The sequence below is a fragment of the Bombina bombina genome, chromosome 10 (genome assembly GCF_027579735.1).
Source record: "Bombina bombina isolate aBomBom1 chromosome 10, aBomBom1.pri, whole genome shotgun sequence".
NCBI classification, from domain to species: Eukaryota; Metazoa; Chordata; class Amphibia; order Anura; family Bombinatoridae; genus Bombina; species Bombina bombina.
In genome coordinates this window covers 130533651-130558921 of record NC_069508.1, presented here as the reverse complement: position 1 = coordinate 130558921, position 25271 = coordinate 130533651, and the positions used below count along the sequence as shown (strand labels likewise).

The 25271-nt window shown below is 39.8% G+C and overlaps 1 protein-coding gene across 1 annotated transcript in view; it reads left to right on the top strand.

Moving 5' to 3' along the window:
* Positions 1-1065: 1065 nt before the first annotated feature.
* The window catches only part of DNAJB4 (DnaJ heat shock protein family (Hsp40) member B4), a 49991-nt gene continuing 25785 nt past the window's right edge, over positions 1066-25271 (top strand). Inside the window, exon 1 of the mRNA XM_053693328.1 lies at positions 1066-1437. Coding sequence (XP_053549303.1) covers positions 1227-1437 — 211 coding nt within the window. The 5' untranslated portion in view covers positions 1066-1226. The remainder of the gene's footprint in view (positions 1438-25271) is intronic.

The window sequence follows — 25271 nt, the reverse complement described above, 5'->3', positions numbered from 1 at the left end:
AATATAGATGGCGGCGGGGTAGGGGGATTAGATTAGGGGTTAATAATTTTAAAATAGATAGCGGCGGGGTAGGGGCTCACTTTAGGGGGTAGGTAAGGTAGATGGCAGCGGTGTTAGGGGCTCACTTTTGGGGGTTATAGATTTAATATAGCTGGCGGCGGTTTAGGGGTTAATAACTTTATTAGGTAGCGGCGGGCTCCGGGAGCGGCAGTTTAGGGGTTAATACATATTTTATTGTTAGGCTAGTGAGGGGGGATAGCGGATAGAGGGTTAGACGTGTCGGGCTATGTTAGGGAGGCGTGTTAGACGTGTCGGGCTATGTTAGGGAGGCGTGTTAGACAGTGCGGGTGATTTAGACTTTAGTCAGGTTTTGTAGGCGTCGGCAGTTTCTAACGTGCCGCAAGTCAATGGCGACACCAGAAATTTGTACTTGCGCAGATTTATGGACATCGCTGGTTTATGCGACTTACGACACGTTAGCATCTGATGGCGCCGTATATGGGATAGCTCGAGTTGCGAGCTGAAACTGCGGGCGATGCGGGTTCCCTCGCTTGCGCCGCATACTACGATCTATATCGGATCGCGCCCCATATGTGTAAATGACTCCAATACAGGAATAATACACGGAACCACATATTTGGAAGCACAAACTCTGGAGCTATAAAACACAGCAAAAGCAGAAACGTTCTCAAGAGTAAATAACTGTGCACATTGCTACAAAAGTGTGATTTAAAATAATCTCAGCGATTAAAATTTTGTCTCTTTAATGAGCAGGGATTTTTTATTCTGATTGTCATATATATATAATTTCTTGCTATATTTTATTAATTTGCAATAGTTTTTACATTAATGTCATCTGTATTATTATTTGTATAAAGCTTTGTGTATTTGTAGTTGCATTATACTGGGTTATATAGGGACTCTGCTGCCTCTATTATGATAAAGCTAGGCTTGTTTAAAAAAAAAGTTCTAGAAAGAGCTAGTGTATTCTGCAGGCATCATAGACGTAAATGGGAGGCTGGAAGCAGATTTTTCTATATATGATCAGTAGGGGAAGGAATTTCATCCCAGGAAAAGATACTACTCAGGCACTGACAGTCTGAGTATACACAGAGCCTACACTGGATCAACAATCTGTGACTTCTTTTCTGGTTTATACTTGATATATTAAAACAACACCTGAACATTATATAAAAACATTTAGTTTTGTATTAGCTGACAGAGTTATGGGGAAAGATTACTATTCCATTTTGGGCATTGAAAAGGGGTCTTCTGAAGAGGATATCAAAAAAGCTTACAGAAAACAAGCACTCAAATGGCACCCAGACAAAAACAAATCTGCTCATGCAGAGGAGAAGTTTAAAGAGATTGCAGAAGCCTATGAGGTTCTCAGTGACCCCAAGAAGAGGGATATCTATGATCAGTTTGGAGAAGAAGGTACTGTAAATATAACAAATCATTCTAAAGAATATTGTAATGCATAGAAACCAGATAGCAGTAAAATGCATTTCATCATTAGAGCATATTTCTGTTTCTTAGCACAATAAGCAAATTTAATATGTAATTTAACATTCACTGGTGTAATTAATGAGATGTAATCAATGCTTTATGTGTTTATAGAGATTGCAGTATACTGAAAGTGTTAATACATTCTATTTATATTATAAATTAGGCTGCTATGCAGAGACATCTTCATATCTTTAAAAAAAGGGATAAAATATAGATTTACTTATTGTGTGTGTATACATGTTTATCTGTTGTTTAGATAAAGGTTTACAAAATAGATGTAAGTTATGCAAGTGACACAAAATGCTGTTTGTCACATAGAAAAGCAACTTTATTATTTTTCAAGCGTCTCTGAAACATGTTTTGCATGAGCCGTATCATGTGGGATAGTTAAAAAAAAAAAAACTTGCACACATTGCACCCCTAAAGGAACTGGCACAACCTGTTCCATATGCAGGAGAAGACTGGCACCTTTCAGCCTGGGGGATAGTCACAGTATGCCATCCCATGACCCAGTACATAAGCCCAACCTTCAAAGTAGATTTATATAGGGATATTGGACTAACTGCTGGTTTCTTGTTCCAAAGCCTATTGTCCAATCAATATACTTATACTGTTATCAGACTCTTGCAATTAAAATAATATATGTATATATTATGTGTGTGTTTTGTCCAACTCCTTTAGTTACACATTTATCCATAAATGTACCTATTCTAGTTTTTTTTTTGAATGTTGAGCAATGGCTGCTTAATTTTCAGTTACTAAAACAGTGTTTATTTAGGATGGAATAATGAAAGCTTATGTCAAATTTTCTTAATATTTATGTTCATATAATCCTTTTATATTACATTTATAGTACATTTGAATGATGTCAATACATTTTTTTGAAATGATTCAAAAATTTGTGAGATCTTCAGGAACTGTCAGACAGACGTTAGGAGCCAGATGTATTTTTTTTTTTACGAGCTCAAAATTTGTCAAGTTCTGAAATACATTATATTTTTATACTATTTGTATGTGTAAAACATTAAACAGCCTTTTCCCCCAAAAAGGGTTATAACAGATGATTTCATTAGTGCCTGCTTGTACATATAAAAAAGTCTGCATCTCATTGCCCAGGGAAAAAAGAATTTGCATGATGTCATCAAATTCCAGGACATTTCTTTCTCCCTATTGTAAGCAGTAACATATTGCTTAGAGAATGTTTCTGAAAAATGTCCAAATGTGCTTGAAAGAGGTAAATCAATCTTAAGGAATGGCGATTTCAGGCATGACGCATATGATTAAAATGCCATGTTAAAAGGTTGCAGATCCGATTTATTTATAGGTACAGTCTCAACCACTCTTCTGAGATTCACAAACAGAACAAATTGTTACAGATGCAGCTGAGATATCAAGCACAGAGGCAAGGCCTATATTCTCTGCTGGCTGCAATACTTTTTAATGGGACAACCTAAATATGTAAGACTACAGATTAAAGGGAAACTAAACCCAAATTATTCTCTTTGATGATTCAGATAGAACATGCAATTTTAAGCAACTTTCTAATTTACTCCTATTTTTTCATTCTCTTGCTATTTGTATTTGAAAAAGCAGGAATGTAAGCTTAGAAGCCGGACCATTTTTGTTTTAGCACCTGGGTAGCGCTTGCTGATTGGTAGCTACATTTAGCCACCAATCAGCAAGCGCTACACAGGTACTGAACAAAAAATAGGCCCGGCGTTCTATCAGATTCTGCTTCTTTGTCAGAATCTGCTCCCCCTGACTGTGCATGCTCTGTATGACGTAATCACACTCCATATATTTTAAATAGGAATGTGTGGAATGCGATTATGTCAATCAGCAACATGCGCACTCAGAGGGAGCAGATTCTGACAAGGAAGTTGTGTCGGATCTTGCTGCCGCTACTCATGCGCTGTTGAAATTTAATACCGTCACACAAATTAAAAGTGCATATTATATATATATATATATATATATATATATATATATAAATATGTATGAATAAAAAGAAAAGGGTGTTTTGGCTTGTGCTGTGTTTTATGCAAATAGTTATTTTGCCTTATTTAAAGTTCGTCCTGATGTTTTTCTAAGCAGCTTGGTCTGGAAATTCCACTATTATCAAATGGAAAAAATAGTAGTATGGGTAGGAGTTGAGGGTTCCAAACTATAGCGCTCGTAGAGTGGAGGAAACATTAAAAAGAGAACAATTTATGGTGCAGTATGAATATACTAGTTTACAGTATAGTGCAAAAGAGTAAGAAATGTTGTTCACCTTTTTAAACCTCAAACATGTGAGGAGCCTTGGAGGGAATTAATCCCTATCTGTGTTAAAGATGTTTGTCTTGGTGGTACATATGGGATTCAATACTTCTTTAATTCTTGTGCCTATGGAAAGTGCTTCTCCTCTGTGGAGTATGGTAACTTTAATTTCCAATGATGAATTTCATTGTGACGTCACTTCCGGTCCAGCGCCATCTTATCTAGTAGAAAACCTGATAAGGAATAAAACCACCTTATCCTTTCAAGAACTACATCAGGTACTCTCCACCAACTGTATTTACTAATACTCTGCACAAAATAACTTCACATTTCAAACCAATGGAAAATTACTATAATTAAATTATTCCTATTTAAAACTAAATACTTACCTATAAAATAAACCCTAAGCTAGCTACAATATAACTAATAGTTACATTGTAGCTAGCTTAGGGTTTATTTTTATTTTACAGGCAAGTTTCTATTTATTTTAACTAGGTAGAATAGTTCTTAAATAGTTATTAACTATTTAATAACTACCTAGCTAAAATAAATACAAAAGTACCATCCTCAAGGAAGCGGCAGAAGTCTTCATCCAACCGGGCCGAAGTCCTCAATGAAGCCGGAAGAAGTGGTCCTCCAGACGGGCAGAAGTCTTCATCCAGACGGCATTGTCTATCTTCATCCATCCGACGCAGAGCGGCTCCATCTTCAAGACATCCGACACGGAGCATCCTCTTCAAATGACGGCTTCTTACTGAATGACGGTTCCTTTAAGTGACGTCATCCAAGATGGCCTCCCTTAGATTCCGATTGGCTGATAGAATTCTATCAGCCAATCGGAATTAAGGTAGAAAAAATCCTATTGGCTGATGCAATCAGCCAATAGGATTGAGCTGGCATTCTATTGGCTGTTCAAATCAGCCAATAGAATGCAAGCTCAATCCTATTGGCTGATTGGATCAGCCAATAGGATTTTTTCTACCTTAATTCCAATTGGCTGATAGAATTCTATCAGCCAATCGGAATCTAAGGGACGCCATCTTGGATGACGTCACTTAAAGGAACCGTCATTCAGTAAGAAGCCGTCATTTGAAGAGGATGTTCCGCGTCGGATGTCTTGAAGATGGAGCCGCTCCGCGTCGGATGGATGAAGATAGAAGATGCCGTCTGGATGAAGACTTCTGCCCGTCTAGAGGACCACTTCGCCCGGCTTGGATGAAGACTTCTCCCGGCTTCGTTGAGGACTTCGGCCCGGTTGGATGAAGACTTCTGTCGCTTCCTTGAGGATGGATGTTCGGTCTTCAGAACAGTAAATCGATCTTCAGGGGGTTAGTGTTAGGTTTTTTAAGGGTGGGTTTTATTTTTTAGATTAGGGTAGGGGGCCGCAAAAGAGCTAACTGCCCTTTTAAGGGCAATGCCCATCCAAATGCCCTTTTAAGGGCAATAGGGAGCTTAGGTTTTATAAGATAGTATTTTATTTGGGGGGTTGGTTGTGTGGGTGGTGGGTTTTACTGTTGGGGGGGGTTGTTTGTATTTTTTTTTACAGGTAAAATAGCTGATTACTTTGGGGCAATGCCCGCAAAATGCCCTTTTAAGGGCTATTAGTAGTTTAGTTTAGGCTAGGGGGTTCCTTTATTTTGGGGGGCTTTTTTATTTTGATAGGGCTATTAGATTAGGTGTAATTAGTTTTAATATCTTTAATTTGTTTATTATTTTCTGTAATTTAGTGTTTGTTTGTTTCTGTACTTTAGCTAATTTAATTTAATTTAGATATTTGTATTTAATTTAGTTAATTTATTTAATTGTAGTGTAGTGTTAGGTATTATTGTAAATTAGGTTAGGTGTTATTTTACAGGTACTTTTGTATTTAATTAGCTAGGTAGTTATTAAATAGTTAACTATTTAATAACTATTCTGCCTAGTTAAAATAAATACAAACTTGCCTGTAAAATAAAAATAAACCCTAAGCTAGCTACAATGTACTGTAGCTATTAGTTATATTGTAGCTATCTTAGAGTGTATTTTATAGGTAAGTATTTAGTATTAAATAGGAATTATTTAGTTAATTATAGTAATTTTTATTTATATTTATTTAAATTATATTTAAGTTAGGGGGTGTTAGGGTTAGACTTAGGTTTAGGGGTTAATACATTTAGTATAGTGGCGGCAACGTTTTGGGCGGCAGATTAGGAGTTAATAAGTGTAGGTAGGTTGCAGCAACATTGGGGGCGGCAGATTAGGGGTTAATAAATATAATGTAGGTGTCGGAGATGTTGGGGGCAGCAGATTAGGGGTTCATAACTATAATGTAGGTGGCGGCGGTGTCCGGAGAGGCAGATTAGGGGTTAAAAAATATAATGCAGGTGTCGGCGATGTCGGGGGCGGCAGATTAGGGGTTAATAAGTGTAAGATTAGGGGTGTTTAGACTCGGGGTTCATGTTAGGGTGTTAGGTGTAAACATAAAATGTGTTTCCCCATAGGAATCAATGGGGCTGCGTTACTGAGTTTTATGTTGCTTTTTTGCAGGTGTTAGACTTTTTCTCAGCCGGCTCTCCCTGTTGATTTCTATGGGGAAATGGTGCACAAGCACGTATGACCAGCTCACCGCTGACTTAAGCAGCGCTGGTATTGGAGTGTGGTAAGGAGCTCAATTTTGCTCTACGCTCACTTCTTGCCTTTTAACGCCGGGTTTGTAAAAACCCGTAATACCAGCGCTGCAGGTAAGTGAGCGGTGAGAGAAAACTGCTCATTAGCACCGCACAGCTCGAAACGAAAAACTCGTAATCTAGCTGATTGTTTGTGAAAAATAAGGCATTTATCCAAATTGCCTTCTTTGTGGAAAGTAGTTTCTTCAAGTCTCTACACAAGCAGTAACTAATACCATCTTGAGACTTTTTAGTCATTAGCACTGACACTGGTTGTTTGTGCTTAAATAAAATATATTAATTTTTCATCAGCTACTAGTATTTGATTCATTTTCTAAAAAGGCATCTACCATACCCCAGAGAGGGGAAGTTTATTATTATTTCCCAATTAAGGCAATAATACAATACTGGAAAAGAAAGGATTCAACCTACATCATACAGCTGAAATTCTTCATTGGAAATTAAAGTTACCATACTCCACAGAGGAGAAGCACTTTCCATAGGCACAAGATTTAAAGAAGTATTGAATCCCATATGTACCACCAAGACAAACATCTTTAACACAGATAGGGATTAATTCCCTCCAAGGCTCCTCACATACCTCACATATTTGAGCTTTAAAAAGGTAAGCAACATTTCTTACTCTTTTTTTTTAAAGACACAATGAGTCCACGGATCATCTTCTTTAGTTATGGGATATTCACCTCCTGGTCAGCAGGAGGAGGCAAAGAGCACCACAGTAGAGGTGTTAAATATCTCCTCCCTTCCCTCCCACCCCAGTCATTCTCTTTGCCTACGTTAGTGCTAGGAAGAGGTAAAGTTAGGTGTTAGAAAAGATTTGTCAATCAAGAGTTTTTAAAGTAGTGCAAGATTGTGCTGCTTTGTTCTAGGGTGTAGCCATAGTCAATATCAGTCTCTTCAGTAGAGCTTTTGGTGGCTTTAAAGCAATGGGAACTTGTGGGGCATAATTCTCACTGCGCCTCCCATACGTTTATGCTGCCCTTATCCTGATGGCCTAAGCTGTCTTACTCAGGCTTTATCATTTTCCACAGGGCTATGGGAGGGAGAGGACGTCTTAAACCTGCTGGACTGTCTTGCTGTCGGGCAGCATTAAGGTAAGTGCTGACTTTTTTATTCCGGGAGAAACACAAAACACTCAGAGGAAAGTGGGCACTTTAATTATATACTTAAACATATAAGTCTCGGTCATGGGGCTCTTTTATGTTGGGACATCATGCTCTCTGTGTATGGAGAGTCTTGGGACAGCATATGTACAGGCACTGGGGCTGGGAGCTAAGCTTGTTTTTTCCATTACGTTTTTTTCCCTAACGGTTTATTTTCTCTAAGTGAAGCCAGTCGTCTTGTGTGTTTTAGTAACGCCCACAATGGGCGGGGCTATGGTTTCCACGCTTCCTAAAGTGAGCTGCGCAATATTCAGCCTTGTCTGGTGTGAGGGACGTCGGATCAATGTCGCACTATAATCGCTTGGTTTTTAACTATATAGAGCAAGCGGTTTTAGTGTTATTGGAGTCCTTATCATCCGGACCGGTAAGAACGTAGCAATGACCCCGGTTGGCAGGTAGGCACCTCAGCAGAGTGTTTCTTTTTGCTGCAAAAAATAGTTGTCTTTTTAAAATTTAAAGACACAGTAACGTTTTAAGTGATCACATTTTTTTGGAATATAATGTAATTTGATTATCTCCTAATATTTTTGGAACACTTTTCTGCATGTAGTAAAAAGGTTTCATTTTATATTTTAAGGGGACAGTAACAATTTATTATTAAAAAAAAAATTTGGGGGTAAATTTTTTTTTTTTAACATTGGGGTTTCAGTATGGACTTAGGAGCCGTGCAGAATGTTACTTGCTCCATGTGTTTGGATGCAAATGTGGAACCACCAATCCCTTTTTGTCCCTCATGTATTGAGAGGGCTTTATTTTATAAGGAAAAGATTTTGCATGAGCAAAGTTTTTCAAAAGCGGATGCTTCTCAGGAGTCTAAAGATTCAGAGTATGCCACAGCTTTCTTCCCAAGCGTCCCAAACTTAACGCCCGCACAAGCAGTGACCTGTACTTCTGCTCAAGCGCCTGCTAGAGTCACCTTAAAAGACATAGCTGTGCTTATGTATTCCACAATTTCTGATGCGTTGTCTGCTTTTCCTATGCTACAAGGCAAACATAAGAGGAAAGACAACCATGCGGTCAGTGAGTTTTTTGATGCAATGGTGGCAATCTCGGATGTACCCTCCCAGGGAACTGAGATGGAGGGTATTGAGGTTCCATTGGAAGGCGAAATTTCAGACTCAGAAAGTTCATTGCCTTTGACTGATTCAGAGGTTGTATTTTTCAGGTTTAAACTAGAACACCTACGTCTGTTACTCAGGGAGGTTTTGGTTACTTTAGATGACTGTGATTCCACAGAAGTAGTCGCTCCTGTGAAGTTGAGTAAATTGGACAGATATTTTGAAGTTCCTTCTTACTCAGACGTTTTTCCAGTGCCGAAGCGAGCTTTGGAGATTCTTTCTATTTTCTCCTATTTTCAAAAAGATGTTTCCTATAACTGTCTCTGTCAGGGAGGCTTGGCAAGTGGTTCCTAAGGTGGAAGGAGCTATTTCCACCTTAGCCAAGCAAACTACTATTCCCATTGAGGATAGTTGTGCCTTTAAAGACCCCATGGACAAGAAGTTGAAGGGTCTACTTAAAAAGATTTATGTTCACCAGAGCCTGCTTTTGCAGCCAGCTGCGTGCATTGCCACTGTCACCAGTGTGGCAGCTTATTGGTTTGATGCCCTGTCTGAGTCTCTCAGGACTGAGACTTCCTTGGAGGAAATCCAAGATAGGATTAAAGCTCTGAAGTTAGCTAATGCTTTTATTACTGACACTTCTCTGCAAATTACTAAATTGGCAGCCAAGAGTTTGGGGTTCTCTATCTTAGCCCACAGAGCCTTATGGTTAAAACCTTGGTCTGCAGATGTGTCATCTAAGTCTAAGCTTCTAGCGTTTCCTTACAAGGGGAAGACCTTGTTTGGACCTGGCCTGACAGAAATGATCTCTGTTATCACGGGAGGTAAGAGTCTTCTCCTTCCTCAAGATAAGAGAAACAAACAAAAAGGATGACAGAGTAATTTTCGTTCCTTTCGAAATTTCAAGGGAAATTGTTTCTCTTCCTCCTCTAAACCAGAACAATCTAAGCCTACTTGGAGACCCAACCTTGGAACAAGGGTAAACAATCCAAGAAGCCTGCTGTTGAATCCAAAACAGCATGAAGGGCATGACCCCGATCCGGGACCGGATCTGGTAGGGGGCAGACTTTCCTTCTTTGTTCAGGCTTGGGTTCGGGACGTACAGGATCCCTGGGCAGTAGAAATAGTGTCTCAGGGATACAAATTGGAGTTCAAAAATTTTCCTCCCAGAGGAAGATTTCTTCTTTCAAGATTATCTGCAGACCAAATAAAAAAGAGGCGTTCTTACATTGTGTAAGAGACCTCTCCTCCCTGGGAGTGATTGTTTCCGTTCCAGTACAGGAACAGGGGCAGGGTTTTTATTAAAATCTGTTTGTGGTTCTCAAAAAGGAGGGAACTTTCAGACCTTTCTTAGACCTCAAGAGTCTAAACATATTTCTCAGAGTTCCGTCATTCAAGATGGAATTTATTCGTACCTTTTTTTCATTGATCCAGGAGGGTCAATTTATGATGACAGTGGATTTAAAGGATGCATATCTACATTTTCCTATCCATAGAGCTCATCACAGGTTCCTGAGGTTTGCTTTTCTGGACAAACACTTTCAGTTCGTGGCTCTTCCTTTCGGTCTGGCCACGGCACCCAGAATTTTCACAAAAGTTCTGGGGTCTCTGCTAGCAGTTCTAAGACTGCGAGGCATTGCGGTGACGCCTTATCTGGACAATATTCTAATCCAAGCACCATCTTGTCAGCAAGCAAGAGCTCATACCGACTTTGTGCTATCCTTCCTGAGAACTCACGGGTGGAAGGTAAATCTGGAAAAGAGTTCCTTAATCCTGAAGACAAGGGTGACTTTCTTGGGAACTCTAATCGATTCTATATCTATGAGGATTTGTCTGACAGAAGTCAGGAAATCAAAGATTCTGGATGCCTGTTGAGCCATTCAGCCCACTCCTTGGCCATCAGTGGCTCAGTGCATGGAAGTAATCAGACTGATAGTGGCGGCAATGGACATCATCCCGTTTGCTCGGTTCCACCTCAGGCCTTTGCAGTTAAACATGCTCAGGCAGTGGAATGGAGATTATGCAGACTTGTCTCCTCAAATAACCCTGGAACAGGAGATGAGGGACTCACTTCAATGGTGGTTGTCTCTGGATCATCTATCCCAGGGAACCTGGTTTCACAGACCGTCCTGGATGATTGTGACAATGGACGCCAGCCTTCTAGGGTGGGGAGCTGTCTGGGGTTCCATAAAGGCTCAGGGAGTGTGGACTCCGACGGAGTCTGTTCTTCCTATAAACATTCTGGAACTAAGATCTTCAATGCTCTTCTGGCCTCAGTTGGCTTCGGCCCAGTTATCAGATTCCAATTGGACAACATAAAGTCAGTGGCTTACAACAATCATCAGGGAGGAACGAGGAGTTCCTTGGCGATGACCGAGGTAGCCAAGATAATCCGGTGGGCAGAGGCTCATTCTTGCTATCTGTCAGCGATCCACATCCCAGGGGTGGACAACTGGGAGGCGGACTTTCTGAGCAGGCAGACTTTTCATCCGGGAGAGTGGGAACTTCATCCGGAAGTGTTCTCCAACCTGATTCTCAAATGGGGTTGGCCGGAGTTAGATCTCATGGCATCTTGTCAGAATGCCAAGCTCCCGAGATAAGGGTCGAGGTCCAGGGATCCCCAGGCGGAACTGATAGATGCTCTGGCAGTTCCTTGGTCCTTCAGCCTTGCATACCTATTTCCCCTGTTTGCGCTTCTTCCCCGGGTCATTGCTCAAATCAAGCAGGAGAGGGCATCAGTGATCCTCATTGCACCTGCTTGGCCTCACAGGATTTGGTATGCAGATCTGGTGGACATGTCATCTCTGCCACCTTGGAGACTTCCGTTGAGAAAGGATCTTCTAATTCAAGGGCCCTTCCTTCACCCAAATCTAGTTTCTCTGAAGCTGACTGCTTGGAGATTGAAAATTTAATCTTATCCAAGCGGGGTTTTTCTGATTTGGTCATAGAGACCATGATTCAGGCTCGTAAGCCTGTAACTAGAAAGATTTACCATAAGATATGGTGTAAATATCTCTATTGGTGTGAATCCATGGGCTACTCATGGAGTAGAGTTAGGATTCCCAAAATGTTGTCTTTTCTCCAAGAAGGTTTGGAGAAGGGTTTATCGACAAGTTCCCTAAAGGGTCAAATATCTGCCTTATCTATTTTGTTACACAAACGTCTGGCAGATGTTCCAGATGTACAGTCCTGTTGTCAGGCCTTGGTCAGGAATAGGCCTGTGTTTAAGCCAGTTACTCCTCCGTGGTCCGTGCTTTAAATTTTTATTTACAAGCAAATAAGGACTTTCGTCAGTCCTCTTCTTTGTTTGTAATTTTCTCTGGAAAACGTAAGGGTCAGAAAGCTACGGCTGCCTCTCTTTCTTTTTGGCTGAAGAGTATCATCCGTTTGGCATATGAGACTGCTGGACAGCAGCCTCCTGAAAGAGTTATGGCTCATTCCACTAGGGCTGTTGCTTCCTCATGGGCATTCAAAAATGAAGCTTCTGTGGAACAGATTTGCAAGGCTGCAACTTGGTCCTCTCTTCACACTTTTTCAAAATTCTATAAATTTGATACTTTTGCCTCGGCTGAGGCCACTTTTGGGAGAAAGGTTCTTCAAGCAGTGGTGCCATTTAGGTTCCCTGTCTTGTCCCTCCCTTATCATCTGTGTCCTCTAGCTTGGGTATTGTATCCCATAAGTAATGAAGATGATCCGTGGACTCATCATTTATTTAAAAAGAAAAGAAAATTTATGCTTACCTGATAAATTTGTTTATTTTTAGACACAATGAGTCCACGGCACGCCCTGTTCTTTTACGACAGATTGTTAATTATTGTAAACTTCAGACACCTTTGCACCTTGGCTTTTCCTTTCTCTTCCTAACTTCGGTCGAATGACTGGAGTGGGAGGGAAGGGAGGAGCTATTTAACAGCTCTGCTGTGGTGCTCTTTGCCTCCTCCTGCTGACCAGGAGGTGAATATCCCATAAGTAATGAAGATGATCCTTGGACTTATCGTGTCTAAAAAGAAACAAATTTATCAGGTAAGCATAAATTTTCTTTTTGCACTATACTGTAAACTAGTATATTCATACTGCACCATAAATTGTTCTCTTTTTTATGTTTGCTCCACTCTACGAGCACTATAGTTTGGAACCCTCAACTTTTACCCATACATATATATATATATATATATATATATATATATATATATATATATATGGCAAAGTTCAATCACTTCTCACAGTGGTGAAAAATACAACAATGAAAGCACATCGTCGCATATTTCATCACCATGAGAAATGATTGAACTTTGCTATATATATATATATATAAAATATATATAAAAACCAATATACACTTTTAATTTGTTTGACAGTATTAAATTTCAACAGCGCATGCGTAGCGGGAGAGATAGAGGGGAGAGGGAGGGAGAGATAGAGGGGAGAGGGAGGGAGAGAGACAGAGGAGGGGGGATAGAGACAGGGGAGAGGGGGATAGAGACAGGGGAGAGGGGGATAGAGACAGGGGAGAGGGGGATAGAGACAGGGGAGAAGGGGATAGAGACAGGGGAGAAGGGGGGATAGAGACAGGGGAGAAGGGGGGATAGAGACAGGGGAGAAGGGGATAGAGACAGGGGAGAGGGGGATAGAGACAGGGGAGAAGGGGATAGAGACAGGGGAGAAGGGGGGATAGAGACAGGGGAGAAGGGGGGATAGAGACAGGGGAGAAGGGGATAGAGACAGGGGAGAAGGGAGATAGAGACAGGGGGGATAGAGATGGGGGGAGAGACACAGGGGAGGGGGTTTGAGGACTTGGTATTATTTTCATATTGTTTATGGGGGTATCTTTATCATTTATTGTGTAAGGGTTAAACTGCAGTTATTTTACATATAGAGAGAGAGGAGGAAGTACTCTGATTTGCCTACAACTGTACAACATAGAAACAGGGCCATATATGTCATTAGATAGGAACTCACCTGATATGTTGAAGCCTGCTCCAAAATAAACTCTTATCACTGACTACAGGACTCAGCTTCCTTTTTCCTCATTCTGCATATATGTCATTAGTCTAAGTAGGCAGCTGCCTATTGGCATGATAACTCCTATGGTGTGTGTAAAACTGCATAACATTAAAGGCATCAACAGGGCAATTTGTATCATTATGCCAAGTAGGCCACTGCCTATACTAAAGGCATGACAACTCATGTGGTATGACAGTGACACTCAAAGTTGCAATGCATTTCAGCTCCCTCTCACTCACTGGCATCCAAGAGCCACATTCTGCCCATGTCTGACAGTCAGACTCAGACATGAGCAGGATCATCATGTGGCTCTTGGATGCCAGTGAAAGGAGAGCTAAAGTGCATAGCATGATAATTCCTCTTATTGACTGATTTAAATTAATATACCATTTCCCAATCTTGACCTTGCAAGTTGCAACTTACTTATTGATATAATGGGGTTTGTTTGGCAGGGCTGTGATGAATTAATTATTAAATTATTACAGTTAGACAGACTCTGTGGCTGACTGCCTGTATTAATTTGTTGTAGTTGTACTCAGAGTCAGTACTGTCATCACCCTGTGTGTGTGTTCCTTACCTTACTTGAGCCTTTGCTGAGGTCGTTACTGTCAGACAGACTGAGACTGTCACTCAACGTGGCTCCAGCTCGCTCCTCCATCCACCGTCCTCCTCCTGACTCCTCCAGGACCTCCCTCCACAGTCCGGACTCCAGACCAGAGACTTATCCACAACCGCAGCTGAGCTGACAGCTCCTCCTGGCTGGCTCTTCTTTAGTCACTGTCTCCCTGGTCGACTGAGTCCACACACAAGCACTTTAATTTCAGCACAGGGCAGGGCACGCAGCACAGCCACGCACTTCAGCAGCAGCTCCCTCCTGTACTGAGTTTGACTCTTCCCGCGCCTGAAGTCTAACTGACTGTGTCGGCCGACGTCACATAAATCCGACGTCACGTGACCCACACTCTGTCACTCAGCAGCCCAGCAGCCACGCCTCCCCGGCAGTGCTGATGCTGATTGGCTGAGTGTTCTAGCTCCATCATGGAGGCGGTTTTGATAACCGCCTCCATTGGAGCTTGTATGAGGGCCCAGCAAGACACCACTGGATGGAGCTAGCTTTAAGTGAGCAGTTAAGTTATTCAGATCCATGTTGCGCAATTAATGGAGGGCAGCAGACCGGCTCACTGCCTCCTAATTGCGCAACAATGGATGCTGAATTTGGCAGCGCAAGCGCAGGACAAATGAAGTTAAATAATGATGATGTGGGTAATCGCCGTCAGGGGGTGGGGGGTACCCTTTGGGGTGGGGGTGGCCAAAAAAATAAAAGACAAAAAATACTTTTAAAAAAAAAAAAATATATATATTATTTGAAATCTTTTTTCACTGATTGGACAGGGGAGGCGCTGCCTCCCCTGCCTCCTATTACTGCACGTCACTGAGAGGCTTATATACAAGGTAATCACAGAGGTAAAAAGTATATTATTATAACTGTGTTAGTTATGCAAAACTGGGGAATGAGTAATAAAGGGATTATCTATTTTTTTTTTAAACAATAACAATTCTGGAGTAGACTGTCCCTTTCAGCTTTCCTTCACCTCTCATTTCGAGCATTCTGTTAGTGGGGATCTACAGTTGCATGAATTGCTCAGTACACAGTATCTTAACCATCAAATGAGAACAGCTAGCAACACAAAACAACAATAATTACAACCACAATACTTAGGAAACACAAAACAGTTTACGTAAATGGTTGTAATTGTAAAATACTGCCATGCCTGTTTTGTTATATATAGTTCCACTGATAGATAAAAGGTGTCTCCAGGGGTTGGCCCTGTGCGTTCCTTGGTGTTCTAGGGGTGTGGTCAGGATATTTATTTTGGAGTTATGCCCAGGATGCAGAATTAAAGGGACATAAAAGTATAAAAATGTATTTCATGATTCAGATAGAACACAATTTTAAAGGGATAGAAAGGTCAAAAAAGAAATGTGCATAGATGCAATTCAATGTAAAATAGAAGCATTTTTGCAATATACTTTCATTATCAAAAATGCTTATAGTTAAAGTAATTATTGTTTTGTCTGTGGCATATGCACATATCCTGTGAATGCTCGTGAACCAATAAGTAAAACACCATGCCTGCACAATTACTCAGCAATGGCTTCTATGACACAAAATAAAGGGATAGTCTACACCAGAATTTTTATTGTTTTAAAAGATAACTAATCCCTTTATTACCCATTCCCCAGTTTTTCATAACCAACACTGTTATATAAATAGACTTTTTACCTCTGTGATTACCTTGTATCTAAGCCTCTGCAAACTGCCCCCTTATATCAGTTATTTTGACAGACATCCATTTTAGCCAATCAGAACTGGCTCACCTGAACTCCACGTGCATGAGCACAGTGTTATCTATATGACAAACATGAACTAACCCCCTCTAGTGGTGAAAAACTGTCAAAATGCCCTGAGAGAAGAGGCGGCCTTCAAGGGCTTAGAAATTAGCATATGAACCTCTTAGGTTTAGCTTTCAACTAAGAATACCAAGAGAACAAAGCAAAATTGGTGATAAAAGTAAATTGGAAAAATTGTTTAAATTACATTCTCTATCTGAATCATGAAAGTTTATTTTGGACTAGACTGTCTCTTTAAGTCTTCAGAAGTAATACACACTACTGCCATCTCTCTTAGAAGGTGTAGTGTTTGCATACTGGTGCACGGACGCACACAGGATATGTGCATATGCCGCAGACAAACAGTAATATTTTTTTACTAGAAGAATTTTTGCTAATGAAAGTGTATTGCAAAAATGCTTCTATTTCACATTGAAATGCATTCATGCAATTTCATTTTTGATCTTTCTATCCTTTTAAACAACTTTTCAATTTACTTCTATTATCAATTTTCCTTTGTTTTCTTGTTATCCTTTGTAAAGCAGGAAGATAAGCTCTGGAGTGTGCACGTGTCTGCAACACTATTTGGCAGCAGTTTTGCAACAATATTATACATTAGAAAGAGCACTAGAGGGCAACACTATTTCCTTTCTTGTAGTGCTCAAGACATGTGCACGCTATCTATTTAGATATCTCTTCAACAAAGAATAACATGAAAACAAAGCAAATTTGATAATATAAGTAAATTGGATTTTTTTTTAAATTGTATTCTCTGGATCATGAAAGAAACATTTTGGGTTTCATATCACATTAATAAAGACTTCCGTTCATTTTTGGTTCACTACCTGGGTAGCTCTTGATGATTGTTGTCTAAATGTAGCCACCAATCAGATATCCAGGGTGCTTAGATTCCTACTTTTTCAAATAATGATACCAAGAGAACAAAGAAAAATTGATAATAGGAGTAAATTAGAAAATTGCTTAAAATTGCTCCTTTATCTGAATTATGAAAGAAGAAATTTGGGTTTAATATACCTTTAACTTGCAACTCTCAGCTGTGTTATGAATTCCATAATGTTTACGTTGTGATGCTGCAGTCATTTTTTTCAACAAGATATTGGTTCCACAAATGTTTTTGATTAAATTTAGGCAAATTTTGTCCCCACCATCCACCCTTGATACTTAGCTTTGTGGTCAACATTTTACACCTCCAATTTAATAGTCTAGAACCACACACCTGACTCCAATTTAAATTCTTGCCAATTCCCATGCTGTCAGAGTTGGATTTATATTTCTGGCACTTCTAGGATTTTATTTTTTTTATATTCCAATACCCCTTGAATTTTCCGAGCCCTGTGATATAAACACTAGCAAATATGTTCTGTACCCTGCCCCACAAATATATACTGCCATATGGAGAGGGTATGCACGTCATGGTACAGTTGTCCTAGGCTGCCAGGTTTATAGCAACCATAAATTATATATAAGACAAGGTGGACTTGTTTGCAAAGTAAAATCATTTTATCAGTCATGGAAATTAAGGTGTCGTTACAGAGTAAAAATGTATGAGAAAATGCTTATTTATGTTTATTTTTGTATTTTAAATATCTGGTTTTGTTCTTTGAAACCGCAATCCAACAAAATCTTTAGTTTATCACTTTCTGTACACCCACATTCTTTATATCATCTCTGTAAACCAAAGCCCAATACTAACATGTTATTGCTTATCTCTTCTACCTCCTACTGTGGGTGTAATTTCTTCTGCAGACTATGTTTACACAGTTTTTTAACCTATACTTAAAGGGACAGTCTAGGCCAAAATAAACTTTCATGATTCAGATAGAGCATGTAATTTTAAACAATTTTCCAATTTACTTTTATCACCAATTTTGCTTTGTTCTCTTGGTATTCTTAGTTGAAAGCTTAACCTAGGAGGTTCATATGCTTTTTTCTTAGACCTTGAAGGCCACCTCTTTTCAGAATGCATTTTAACAGTTTTTCACCACTAGAGGTAACAAGAGAGGAGGAGGTCATGAGCAGAGCGAAGGGAACGGGATGATGAGTATCTGGAACCTAGTTTGGAGATATAGGGTGGGGCAGTGTTATTGAGAGCTTTAAAAGTTATATTCAGGATTTTATGTTTTATTCTGGAGCTTAGAGGAAGCCAGTGAATTAACTGGCAGAGAGGTGCAGCAGATGAGGAGCGACGTGTAAGGAAGATCAGCCTGGCAGAAGCATTTATTATAGATTGTAAGGGAGATAGACGGCAGCTAGGGAGGCCGAAGAGCATGAAGTTGTCAAGGCAGGAAATGATTAGAGAGTGGATTAAAGTCTTAGTTGTGTCTTGTGTGAGGAAGTGGCAAATTTTGGAGATGTTTTTAAGGTGGAGGCAGCAAAAATTTGCCAAAGAGTGTATGTGAGGAGTGAAAGAGAGATCTGAGTCAATAATGATGTGATTATCAACAGTTAGAGAAAGTTGGGGGGGGGGGGGGGTAGGGATTTTAGAAGAAGGGGGGAAATAAGGAGCTCAGTTTTAGAGAAATTTAGCTTAACTCCTTAGTGACAAGACCGTTTTTCAATTTTCTTACCGTTAATTATTTTTACATTTCTGCTGTGTTTGTGTTTAGCTGTAATTTTCCTCTTACACATTTACTGTACCCACACATATTATATACAATTTTTCTCGCCATTAAATGGAATTTCTAAAGATACCATTATTTTCATCATATCATATAATTTACTATAATTTTTTTTTATAAAATATGATGAAAAAAATTGAAAAAAACTACACTTTTATTAACTTTGAAATGCTGGCTCTATGAATGATCACTGTGTATATAGACAATGGCGAAATATATGTACTAAACAAACAAAATTGGCTAAGGCACAATATTTCTGTGAAAATCTGCACAATAATATATGTAACCCTAGAAAGTTTTGGAAACTCATAAATAACCTACAAAATCCACCAATCCACTCCCAACCCTCCACTGTCAATGTGGATAACCAAAACCTGCAACTCCCCTTAGAAGTAGCAAATGCCTTTAACAATTATTTTGTCGGATGCTCCACCACCCTGATTGACAAACTAATAAATGGCACGCATCCTGAAGCTACAAATGTGGATCAGGCCCCACTAAAACAGCAAAGACCCAATATAGAAAAGTTCAATTTTAGACCTGTACCCTTCAATGTCATTAAGAAACACCTCAATAATCTAAAAATGAGAAACCAGTCAGGACCTGATCAAATCCCAGCAATGCTGTTGAAGCTCAGTGCGCCGGCAATTACTAAGCCTGTCGCAACCCTAATTAACGAATCCTTGGTGTCTGGATACATACCCAAACTCTGGAAAACTGCAAGAGTAGTGCCTATTCATAAAAGTGGGGAGTTAACCTTGGTTTCTAACTATCGTCCTATATCATTGCTCCCTGTATTGTCAAAAATCTTAGAAAAATGTGTCCATACGCAATTATGCGAGTATTATCAACTTTCTAACTATCTGACCCCTGATCAATCAGGTTTTAGACCAAATCACTCCACTACAACTGCCCTCCTAAACGTTTGCAACAACATCCAAACTGGCATGGAACAAGGAGACCTAACTGGAGCTATTTTCCTTGATTTTGCAAAGGCTTTTGACACAGTGGACCATGACCTACTACTTCTCAAACTAAAAAACTCTGGTATTGCTGATCGCCCGTTAACCTGGTTTAAATCATATGTATCGGATCAATCACAATATGTCTCTGTCTCTAACAGTGACTCCCTCCCTCTCCCAGTCATGTGTGGTGTTCCCCAAGGTTCCATTCTCGGCCCCCTACTATTCACATTATTTATAAATGATTTGCCTAATGTCTGCAAATCCTCAACTGTACACATGTACGCAGACGACACGGTAATCTATTTAAACAAATCTGATCTGCCACAGCTTGAAGCAGTGCTTCAAGACCAGTTCACAGAGGTATAAAAGTGGATCTCGAAAAACAAACTCTTCCTAAACACTGACAAAACGGTCACAATGATCTTTGGAACGGGACCTAAAATACAAAAATTACAAAATTACCATCCTTGCATAAAAAAAAATCCAATTGCACGCTGACCGCAGTCCACTCTTTTAAATACTTAGGTATGTTGTTAGACCCCAATCTATCTTTTGGACTCCACATAGAAAAACTTGCCTCTAAACTTTATCCAAAACTAGGTGCCCTGTACAGAAACAAATCTTGCCTCAGCCCTAGAGTAAAGGAAAAGATTGTACAGCAAATGCTGATGCCTATCTTGGATTATAGGGACATAGTATATGCACCTGCTCCGCAAACTCACCTTAATAAACTAAATACGTTATATAACTCGTTCTGCCGCTTTGTGCTACAATGTAACTACAGGACCCACCATTGTGACATGCTAAAAGAACTAAACTGGCTGTCGCTGGAATCCAGACGCACCCTCCATCTTTCCTGCCTTGTCTTTAATAGCCTTTCTGGGAAGCTCCCATCCTACCTGAGCAGAATGCTCTCCCCTGCTATTCCCACCTCCTATAACCTCCAATCCAATAACAGCACATTATTTAGCTTGCCTCAATACAAAAAGAAAGCAGCTCGATCCTCCTTTTCCTACAGAGCGCCACAATTATGGAATGACCTCCCTCACACTTTAAAAACTTCCCCAAGCCTAAAATCCTTTAAGAGATCCCTCTATACATATCTCAAAACAGAATGCTCCTGTCATGGTTGATTAAATATTTCGTACCTGCTCTATGTTAAATGTTTGCATATAATGTGTATTTTTATTATTGTTTTTGTATTTTATTGTACCCTATTGTATCAATGCAATGTTTTGTGATCCCAGGACATACTTGAAAACGAGAGAAATCTCAATGTATCCTTCCTGGTAAAAATATTTTATAAATAAATAAATAAACTTTGACCCCCAAAATCTGTTACACATCTACATCCACCAAAAACACCCATGCTAAATAGTTTTTAAATTGTTTCCTAAGTTTAGAAATACCCAATGTTTACATGTGCTTTGCTTTTTTTGCAAGTTATAGGGCAATAAGTACAAGTAGCATTTTGCTATTTCCAAACCATTTTTTTTTTTCAAAATTAGCGATAGTTACATTGTAACACTGATATCTGTGAGGAATCCCTGAATAACCCTTCACATGTATATATTTTTTTATAGTAGACAACACAAAGTAATGATCTATGCCCATTTTGGTATATTTCATGCCACCATTTCACGGCCAAATGTGATCAAATAAAAAAAAAAGTAAACTTTTTCACTAACTAGGTCTCTCACTGAAATTATTTACAAACAGCTTGTGCAATTATGGCACAAATGGTTATAAATGCTTCTCTGGGATCCCCTTTGTTCAGAAATAGCAGACATATATGGCTTGGGCATTGCTTTTTGGTAATAAGAAGTCCGCCAAATGCCGCTGCACACCACACTTGTATTATGCCCAGCAGTGAAGGGGTTACGCTTGTAGGGTTCATTTTAGCTTTAGTTTAGAGATCAGCCTCCCACCTGACACAGAGTGGCCCTCTCTGCATCAGTGTGCTTAAAAGTGAATTGCACAATGCCTCAATATTGAGGTATCGCTGCAATACCCTGAAAGCACCTGGAATCGATCATGATCGCTTCCAGCGCTTGAAAACCCTGAGGACGTGCAGGGTACGTCCTTGGTCATTAACTACCAGTTAATTGGACGTACCCTGCACGTCCTTTGTCGTTAAGGTAGTGATAGGACATCCAGGATGAAATATTAAAAAGACGGTTAGTGACACGAGTTAGTAAGGAAGGGGATAGGTCTGGTGCAGAGATGTAGATTTGGGTATCATGAGCATACAAATGGTATTGAAACCCATGGGTCTGTATTAAGGAACCTAAGCATGATGTATAAATTGAGAAGAGAAGGGGACCAAGGAGAGAGCCTTGTGATACCCCAACAGAAAGTGATAAAGGGTTCGAGAATGTGCCAGAGAAGGTAACACTAAAAGTCCTGCTAGACAGGTAAGAAGAGAGCCACGATATAGCTGTGTCACAGATGCCAAAGTATTGGAGGGTTTGGAGCAAGAGAGTGTGGTCAACCATGTCAAAGGCTGCAGACAGATCAATAAGGATTAACATATTGATATTGAGGTATAACGCACCATTGAAAGCAGTCAATGAACAATATTGCTTCCGACATCATATTTATTGGTTTGCGACCTCGGCAAACCAAATTATGGCTCAATGGAAGCAAGCCCTATGTCAGCAGTTTTTCATGAATGTTATCCATTTGCAAGAGCACTAGATGGCAGCATTATGTCCTGCCATGTAGTGCTTCAGATGACTACCTAGGTTTCTCTTCAACACAGAATATCATAGGAATGAAGCAAATTTGATAATAGATATAGAATAGATAATAATAGAATAATAGAATAGATAATAATATTTTTTTTATAATGGTATGTTCTATCTGAATCACAAAAGAACATTTTTGGGTTTCATATCCCTTTAATCCATGTGCTAGAAGTTGTAAAACAAAACCTAAACTGTAGATGCAAAAACAATGTGAAAATAATACTTTTAATACAAAATTCAAAGTGTGTTGCTTTTCTTACTGTAAAATAAATTCCCCATCTCTACAAGTGGTCTTAAAATGAGTGTTCCATGAGTGAAGCTGAAAGTTCTGCCGTATCTGCGAAATTCTGTAAACATTTTCCCTGCAGACCTCACTGTTTATCTTGCAACCTTTCAGTTGGTGAGATTGTCTCAAATTACCTAAAACACTTATTAAACTAATACTAAAACAGGTATACGAATATAGAGATGATTGTAAGATAATATTCGCTAAAATACGGTAATCTGGTTTGTATTGGCTGAAGTATTTAATTTTTAAAGTGTCCCCACCCCCTTCTGCTTCCTGCTAACTTTGGTTTCTCCAGCAAACATAGGCCTAGATTTAGAGTTCGGCGGTAGCCGTCAAAACCAGCGTTAGAGGCTCCTAACGCTGGTTTTGGCCGCCCGCTGGTATTTGGAGTCAGTGATTAAAGGGTCTAACGCTCACTTTACAGCCGCGACTTTTCCATACCGCAGATCCCCCTACGCCATTTGCGTAGCCTATATTTTCAATGGGATCTTTCTAACGCCGGTATTTAGAGTCGTTTCTGCAGTGAGCGTTAGAGCTCTAACGACAAAACTCCAGCCGCCTGAAAAAAGCAGGAGTTAAGAGCTTTCTGGCTAACGCCGGTTCATAAAGCTCTTAACTACTGTACCCTAAAGTACACTAACACCCATAAACTACCTATGTACCCCTAAACCGAGGTCCCCCCACATCGCCCCCACTCGATTAAAATTTTTTAACCCCTAATCTGCCGACCGCCACCTACGTTATACTTATGTACCCCTAATCTGCTGCCCCTAACCCCGCCGACCCCTATATTATATTTATTAACCCCTAACTTGCCCCACACAACGTCGCCGCAAGCTACTTAAAATAATTAACCCCTAATCTTCCGACCGCAAATCGCCGCCACCTACGTTATCCCTATGTACCCCTAATCTTCTGCCCCTAACATCGCCGACCCCTATGTTATATTTATTAACCCCTAATCTGCCCCCCACAACGTCGCCGACACCTACCTACACTTATTAACCCCTAATCTGCCGAGCGGACCTGAGCGCTACTATAATAAAGTTATTAACCCCTAATCCGCCTCACTAACCCTATCATAAATAGTATTAACCCCTAATCTGCCCTCCCTAACATCGCCGACACCTACCTTCAATTATTAACCCCTAATCTGCCGACCGGAGCTCACCGCTATTCTAATAAATGTATTAACCCCTAAAGCTAAGTCTAACCCTAACACTAACACCCCCCTAAGTTAAATATAATTTTTATCTAACGAAATAAATTAACTCTTATTAAATAAATGATTCCTATTTAAAGCTAAATACTTACCTGTAAAATAAATCCTAATATAGCTACAATATAAATTACATTTATATTATAGCTATTTTAAGATTAATATTTATTTTACAGGTAACTTTGTATTTATTTTAACCAGGTACAATAGCTATTAAATAGTTAAGAACTATTTAATAGTTACCTAGTTAAAATAATTACAAATTTACCTGTAAAATAAATCCTAACCTAAGATATAATTAAACCTAACACTACCCTATCAATAAAATAATTAAATAAACTACCTACAATTACCTACAATTAACCTAACACTACACTATCAATAAATTAATTAAACACAATTGCTACAAATAAATACAATTAAATAAACTATCTAAAGTACAAAAAATAAAAAAGAACTAAGTTACAGAAAATAAAAAAATATTTACAAACATAAGAAAAATATTACAACAATTTTAAACTAATTACACCTACTCTAAGCCCCCTAATAAAATAACAAAGACCCCCAAAATAAAAAATTCCCTACCCTATTCTAAAATACAAAAGTTACAAGCTCTTTTACCTTACCAGCCCTGAACAGGGCCCTTTGCGGGGCATGCCCCAAGAATTTCAGCTCTTTTGCCTGTAAAAAAAAACATACAATACCCCCCCCCCAACATTACAACCCACCACCCACATACCCCTAATCTAACCCAAACCCCCCTTAAATAAACCTAACACTAAGCCCCTGATGATCTTCCTACCTTGTCTTCACCATGCCAGGTTCACCGATCCGTCCTGGCTCCAAGATCTTCATCCAACCCAAGCGGGGGTTGGCGATCCATAATCCGGTGCTCCAAAGTCTTCCTCCTATCCGGCAAGAAGAGGACATCCGGACCGGCAAACATCTTCTCCAAGCGGCATCTTCTATGTTCTTCCATCCGATGACGACCGGCTCCATCTTGAAGACCTCCAGCGCGGATCCATCCTCTTCTTCCGACGACTAGACGACGAATGACGGTTCCTTTAAGGGACGTCATCCAAGATGGCGTCCCTCGAATTCCGATTGGCTGATAGGATTCTATCAGCCAATCGGAATTAAGGTAGGAATTTTCTGATTGGCTGATGGAATCAGCCAATCAGAATCAAGTTCAATCCGATTGGCTGATCCAATCAGCCAATCAGATTGAGCTCGCATTCTATTGGCTGTTCTGATCAGCCAATACAATGCGAGCTCAATCTGATTGGCTGATTGGATCAGCCAATCGGATTGAACTTGATTCTGATTGGCTGATTCCATCAGCCAATCAGAAAATTCCTACCT